The 7,445-nt window shown below is 52.7% G+C and overlaps 1 protein-coding gene across 1 annotated transcript in view; it reads right to left on the bottom strand.

The window, feature by feature from the left end:
- Positions 1–962: 962 nt before the first annotated feature.
- The window catches only part of PTPRA (protein tyrosine phosphatase receptor type A), a 68,292-nt gene continuing 61,809 nt past the window's right edge, over positions 963–7,445 (bottom strand). Inside the window, exons 19-20 of the mRNA XM_060247416.1 lie at positions 7,273–7,408; positions 963–1,404 (exon numbers count right to left, since the gene is read on the bottom strand). Of these exons, the coding sequence (XP_060103399.1) occupies positions 1,330–1,404; positions 7,273–7,408 (211 nt within the window). The 3' untranslated portion in view covers positions 963–1,329. The remainder of the gene's footprint in view (positions 1,405–7,272; positions 7,409–7,445) is intronic.

The following is a 7,445-nucleotide window of genomic DNA, read 5'->3' as shown; positions in this document are numbered from 1 at the left end:
GCCGCTGCCAGTCTGAGAAGACAAGACTGACTTTGATGGACCAAGGGTCTGATTCAGTAGAAGGCAGCTTCATATCTTCATATATGTTCAACTAGGGTTGCCGACTTTGGGTTGGGAAATACCCGGAGGGTTTTTTTGGAGGGGGGGTGGAGCCTGGGGAGGGCCGGGTTTGAGGAGAGATGGAACTCCGGTAGGGTACAACGCCGTCAAGCCCCGCCTCCAAAGCAGCCATTCCCCGCCCCCCCCCCCGCAAGGAGAACTGATCTCTGTCGCCTGGAGTTCAACTGTAATAACGGGAGATCTCCGCGCCCCACCTGGAGGTTGGCAACGCTATCCGTGGCCAGAATTCTCTTGGGCTCCAAGGTGGGGGCAGGGTGAAAGTTAAAGGAGGCCAGAGAGGTGCCCTGGGCGCAGCAGAAAAGAGCGCAGCAAGAAGTGCCGCTTTCTCTGTAGATCAGCTCAGGACAGGGGTGGCCAAATTGTGGCTCGGGAGCCACATGTGGCCCTTTCACACATATTGTGTGGCTCTTGAAGCCCCCACCGCTCCATTGGTCAACTTGGAGAAGGCGTTTCTCTCTTAAAATCACTTCCCCAAGTCAAGCCAGCTAGACGTTTGGAGAATGCGTTAAAGTCAAAAGTTGCTTTCTTTCCACCTCTCCCTCCCTCCTCCATCCATCTCCCCCATCTATTTGCTTCCTTTCCACTTTCCTTCCTATTTACAGCTCTCAAACATCTGATGTTGAAGTCTCGTGGCTCTTATGTTAAACAAGTTTGGCCACCCCTGGCTTAGAATATACTCGTGTTCCTATTTTGTTTTTTTTGTTTTCAATTGGAAAACGTGAAGCCGCTTTTGAAGTGGCCGGGTGGGGGGGGGTGGGGAGAGCAAAAGTCTCTTTTAAAAAAATGCTATTTACGAGCTGCTAATCCTGCTTAAAAAGAAACTGCTGTATCTGAAATAAAAGTTCAGTTTTTAAAAAGGCTTTACTCCCCTCGAGGAAATAAAAATATTAGATTTACAGGGGGGGCGGGGGTGTGGAAAGGAAAGAAAACAGCCTGCGTCTGCTCTCCAGAAGAGAGGTTTGACAATATTAATCCAAATATCACGCTATTTAATTCCCCAATAAAACATTGGGAAAAAAAGTGCCTACAATCTCTTTCTAACGCGTTTTTTTGCTACATATAAAAATCTCCAGCTAGTAGGAATCTTATGGTACCAACCCTCTAAACAGTTAAGATATATACACATTTTTGGGGGGCGGGTGGGTGGGGGGAATATTAACAAACAGAATATTACAAAGTATTAAAGAAGGCAACTCTCTTCTCGGTTTTTCACTTGAAGTTGGCGTAATCTGAAAAGGCGTCGATGTATTCCTGCACCACTTTGTAGCAGAATTCGTACTGTTCCTGGAGGGATGGGGGAGAGAGAAAGCAGAGGATTCAGTTTGAGAAGGGACCGGTCAGTCCTGAAACACCTGAAAGCAGAGCCGAGGCTTCGTCTTCCGATTCACAGAGCGAGGACGGCGAGTTTAGGGAATTTTCGGCGCTTCCCTCTGCTCCGCAGGTTCGCTCCGACAGCCTGCAGCAAATGGAAGCGCTGAAGATGCCATTTGTTTGAGAGGAGCAACAAAGGAATCGGAATCACTCGGCAAGCCCCCGACTCCCCCTTTTTGTGCAGTCTGGTCGCAGGTGACTTAGGGCGACCTTCCGTGGAGTTTTCAAGGCAAGAGATGAACAGGGGTGGTTTGCCATTGCTGGCCTCTGCGTAACTGCCCTGGACTTCCTTGGGGAGTTGCCCACCTAAGCACTAACCAGGGCCAACTCTGTTCAGCTTCCGAGATCTGATGAGACTGAGCTAGCCCAGGGGTGGCCGAACTGTGGCGCAGGAGCCACGTGCTGCTCTTTCACACATATTGCGTGGCTCTTGAAGCCCCCGCTGCCTCCATCGGCCAGCTTGGAGAAGACATTTCTTTCTTTAAATCACTTCTCCGAGGCAAGCCAGCCAGAGGCTTGGAGAATGCATTTAAAGTTGCCTTCTTTCGCCCTATCTTCCCCCCTCCCCATCTACTTGTCTTCCCTCCCTCCCCTCCTTCCTTCTTCCCTCCCTCCCTCCCTCCCTTCCTTCTTCCCTCCCTCCCTTCTTCCTTCCTCCCTCACTCCTTCCCTCCATCCCTCCCTCCCCACCTTCCTTCTTTCCTCCCTCCTTCCCTTCCTTCTTCCCTCCCTCCTTCCTTCCCTCCTTCCTTCCTCCCTCACTCCTTCCCTCCATCCCTCCCTCCCCACCTTCCTTCTTCCCTCCCTCCCCTCCTTCCTTCCTCCCCTTCCTTCTTTCCTCCCTCCTTCCCTTCCTTCTTCCCTCCCTCCCTTCTTCCTTCCCTCCTCCCTTCCTCCCTCACTCCTTCCCTCCCTCCCCACCTTCCTTCCCTCATCCCTTCTTTCCTCCCTCCCCACCTTCCTTCTTCCCTCCCTCCTTCCTTCTTCCCTCCCTTCTTCCTTCCCTCCCTCCCTCCTTCTTCCCTCCCTCCCCTCCTTCCTCCCTCCCTCCTTCCCTTCCTTCTTCCCTCCCTCCCTGCTTCCTTCCTTCCCTCCTTCCTTCCTCCCTCACTCCTTCCCTCCATCCCTTCTTCCCTCCCTCCCTTCTTCCTTCCCCCCTCACTCCTTCCCTCCATTCCTTCTTCCCTCCCTCCCCTCCTTCCTTCTTCCCTCCCTCCCTCCTTCCTCCCTCCCTTCGTCCCTCCCTCCCTCCCCTCCTTCCCTCCCTCTCATGTTCATGTCTTGCAGCTCTCAAAACATCTGACGTTTATTCTTTGTGGCTCTTATGTTAAGGACGTTTGGCACGAGCTAGCCCAGGTCAAGGCCAGAGACGAACAGAGGTGGTTTGCCATTGCCTGCTTCTACATAGCGACCCTGGGCTTCCTGTTCAAGCACTAGCCCAGGGCCAGCCCTGCTTAGCTTCTGAGATTGGATGAGATCAGGCGACCCTGTGTCCTCAGCTGGTTGCCGCTCCCCGCCTCCGTCCATGGTGGTTTCCTGTCCAGTGACTAATCAGGAACTGACCCTGCGAAGCTTCTGCCATCGGATGAGGCCAGGCTAGCCTGGGCTGTCAAGAGTTAAGGTGTCATAATCGCACCCTGTCAAGTCCCAGCCCCTTTATGGGGACCAGGCAGGGTTTTCTAGGTAAGAGACGAGAAGAGGTGGCTTGCCGTCAACCCTGGGCTTCCTTGGAGGCCTCCCAGAGCCGGCCCTGCTCAGCTTCTGGCATCTGATGCAGGCTTGCCAGTCCCCCGGTGGGTAAGCGACCAAAGTGAAACACAGAGGAGGGGGGCAGAGATACAAAGCGACGCTTCCATGAATAAATTAGTCTCGGTTGTGCTTCTGAAAGTTACTGCCCCGTGGCGCAGAGCATTAAAGCTGCAGTACTGCAGTCGGAGCCCTCTGCTCATGACCTGAGTTCGATCCCCGGCGGAAGCTGGTTTTTCAGGTAGCCGGCTCCAGGTAGACTCAGCTTTCCATTCTTCCGAGGTCAGTCAAAGGAGTCCCCAGCTTGCTGGGGGCGGGGGGGGGGGAAGTGAAGATCAGGGGTGGCCAACGGTAGCTCTCCAGATGTTTTTTGCCTACAACACCCATCAGCCCCAGGCAGTATGGCCAATGGCTGGGGCTGATGGGAGTTGTAGGCAAAAAACATCTGGAGAGCTACCGTTGGCCACCCCTGGTGTAGACGACTGGGGAAGGCAATGGCAAACCACTCCGTAAAAAATCTGCCGTGAAAACGTTGTGAAAGCGACATCACCCCGAAGTCAGAAACGACTGGTGCTTGCACAGGCCACCTTTACCTTTAACACAAAAACATAACTGGCCTTATCGAAATATATTTATAGCAAACAAAACATCAGCAGGAGAAGAGTCAAGCGCCTAATGATGTATATCAGGGGTGCCCAACGGTAGCTCTCCAGATGTTTCTTGCCTACAACACCCATCAGCCCTAGCCAGCATGGCCAATGGCTGGGGCTGATGGGAGTTGTAGGCAAAAAAACATCTGGAGAGTAATGTAATGTAATGTAATGTAAAATTTTATTTATATCCCGCCCTCCCCGCCGAAGCAGGCTCAGGGCGGCTAACAGCATTTCAGGTAAACAATAGTAATAAAAACATTAAATTCACATTAAAATTCACATTAAAATCAGTCAATAATCAATAATTAATTAAAACATTCCTAAGTCAACATTGGCGGTAAACGTTACTAATCTGGCGGTAAACATTAATTCAGTTATTGGTGAACGCCTGTTTGAAGAGGGCGGTCTTGCAGGCCCTGCGGAACTGGTCTAAGTTCCGCAGGGCCCGCACCTCCTCTGGGAGTTGGTTCCAGAGTTGTGGGGCCGCAACAGAAAAGGCCCGGGTGCGGGTGCTTTGAAGTTTAACTTCTTTTGGCCCAGGGATATTCAGTCTGCTTTTCCCCACTGACCTCAGTGCTCTCTGGGGCTCATATGGGGAGAGACGGTCCCTCAGGTAGGTCGGTCCTTGGCCATATAGGGCTTTAAAGGTTATGACCAGCACTTTGTACTGGATCCGGTATACGATTGGCAGCCAGTGCAGTCCGCGCAGCCCTGGCCGTATATGCTCCCATCTTGGGAGACCAAGTAGCAGCCTGGCCGCCGCGTTCTGCACTAGCTGCAGCTCCCGGGTCCGGTACAGAGGCAGCCCCATGTAGAGAGCGTTACAGTAGTCCAATCTTGAGGTGACCGTCGCGTGGATCACCATTGCTAGGTCCTGACGCTCTAGGAAAGGGGCCAGCTGCCTCGCCCGCCTCAGGTGGAAGAAGGCTGATTTGGCAGTGGCTGTTATCTGGGCCTCCATTGATAATGAAGGCTCCAGTAAGACGCCCAGGCTCTTTACCCGCTGCGCCGTCTTCAGCGGCGCCTCGTCAAAGGCCGGGAGAGATATTTCCTTCCCCAGAGTGCCACGACCCACATGGAGAACCTCTGTCTTCGCTGGATTTAACTTCAGCCCACTCAGTCTAAGCCACGTTGCAACAGCCCGCAAAGCCCGATCCAGGTTCCCCGGGGCGGAGGCGGGCCGGCCGTCCATTAGTAGATAGAGCTGGGTGTCATCTGCGTATTGATGGCAACCCAGCCCAAATCTCCGGGCAATCTGGGCGAGGGGGCGCATATAGATGTTAAATAACATCGGGGAGAGAACTGCTCCCTGGGGCACCCCACAGTCTAGTGTGCGCCTCTGGGATCGCTCACCCCCAATCGCCACCCTCTGTCCCCGACCCATGAGGAAGGAGGAAAGCCATTGTAAGGCTAGCCCCTCAACCCCTATGTCGGCGAGGCGGTGGATCAGCAACCGATGGTCGACTGTATCAAACGCAGCCGACAGATCTAGTAACATCAGTATTGCCGCACCGCCTCGATCCAGTTGCCGCTGGAGGTCGTCCACCAAGGCGACCAGGACCGTCTCCGTCCCGTGGCCCGGTCGGAAGCCAGACTGGCACGGGTCTAAGACAGAAGCGTCATCTAGAAATCTCTGTAGAGTTACTGTTGGCCACCCCTGGTGTATATATATATATATTTTAAAGTCCACGGAGGCAATTTCCTTTTTCTTAACTCAGTTTCCTAGAAGGTGCAGGTTGTCTCCTGCAAAGCAACTAGAACGAAGGACCACCTTAAGAACGCCAAGGGGAATGGGCGAACGTTGGCTGGTCAATGTAGATTCTTAGACATGCAGGAAATTTCCATTTTTACTGCATAAGAGCTAAACGAGGGATCCGGCAATCAAGAACCCGTTTTCGCCTCCCGGGCTTTCTCTAAGCTCCAGTCATGGCAAGGCACTTCTCACTAAGATCCACAGCTTCCGGGTTTTTTGTTCCGGAGAGGTTACTAACTGGCTTGTCTCTCCTGCCGATGTTTTGTTTGCTATAAATATATTTCGATAAGGCCAGTTATATTTTTGTGTGAGGGCAAACTTTATTTTTGTTAGCTTTCAGAATCCCCAGGTGGGGGCGGGGATCCCCTGGTTTGGAGGCCCTCCCCCCGCTTCAGGGTCATCAGAAACGGCGGGGGGGGGGAGGGAGGGAAATTCCCTATGGAGAACAATTCCCATAGAGTATAATGGAAAACTGCTCTGTGGTTATCTGGGGCTCTTGGGAGGGAGTGCTGTTTTTTGAGGTAGAGGCACCAGATTCTCAGCACAGCATCCAGTGCCTCTCCTCAAAACACCCTCCAGGTTTCAAAAGGATTGGACCAGGGGAACCAATTCTATGTGCCCTCAAAGCAAGTGCCCCTATCCTTCATGATTTCCAACGGAGGGAAGGCATTTAAAAGAAGCACAGTCCCTTTAAACGTGATAGCCAGAACTCCCTTTGTAGTTCAATGATGCTCGTCACACCCTTGCTTCTGGCTCCACCCCCAACGTCTCCTGGCTCCACTCCCAAAATCCCCAGATATTCTGTGAATTGGACTTGGCAACCCTAATCTGATGAGGGAGGGATGGTGGCTCAGTGGTAAACCATCTGCTTGGGAAGCAGAAGGCCCCAGGTTCAATCCCTGGCATCTCCAAAAAAGGGTCCAGGCAAATAGGTGTGAAAAACCTCAGCTGGAGACCTGCTGCCAGTCTGAGTAGACAAGACTGACTTTGATAGACCCAGGGTCTGATTCAATAGAAGGCAGCTTCATATGTTCATATGTCTAAAGGGAGGGACGGTGGCTCAGTGGTAGAGCATCTGCTTGGCAAGCAGAAGGTCCCCGGTTCAATCCCCAGCAACTCCAACTAAAAAGGGTCCAGGCAAATAGGTGTGAAAAACCTCCGCTTGAGACCCTGGAGAGCGACTGCCAGTCTGAGTAGACAAGACTGACTTTGATGGATCGAGGGTCTGATTCAGTATAAGGCAGCTTCATATATTCACATTATGTTCATATGTCTAAGGGGAGGGACGGTGGCTCAGTGGCAGAGCCTCTGCTTGGTAAGCAGAAGGTCCCAAGTTCAATCCCCGGCATGTCCAACTAAAAAGGTCCAGGCCAATAGGTGTGAAAAACCTCAGCTTGAGACCCTGCAGAGCCGCTGCCAGTCTGAGAAGACAAGACTGACTTTGATGGACCGAGGGTCTGATTCAGTAGAAGGCAGCTTCATATGTTCATAGTTGTCCTTCCTCCCTTCCCTAGCTGGAAGAACGGAGTGCAAATAGAGAGGCAATACCCTGGGGTTCGAGGGAGATGAATACCAGCCAATGGGCTCCCCCCTCCCCACACACATACACACACAGAAGTTTGGGCTTACCAGTGTTTGGACCATGTGCGGCCTCTGTAACCTCAAGCTCTTCACTGTCTGAAAGACATCCAGAATCCCCTCCGCTTTGACTCTTTCCAAAACAGTGCCCAGTGCACAGAAGGTCCCTGTTCGTCCTGCCCCAGCACTTCACGGGGGGGTGGGGGGAAGAGGGGCAAGGGGGG

This window comes from Heteronotia binoei, chromosome 9 (genome assembly GCF_032191835.1).
Source record: "Heteronotia binoei isolate CCM8104 ecotype False Entrance Well chromosome 9, APGP_CSIRO_Hbin_v1, whole genome shotgun sequence".
Classification (NCBI taxonomy): Eukaryota; Metazoa; Chordata; class Lepidosauria; order Squamata; family Gekkonidae; genus Heteronotia; species Heteronotia binoei.
The sequence above is the reverse complement of the archived record's forward strand: the minus strand, read 5'-3'. Positions and strand labels throughout refer to the sequence as shown.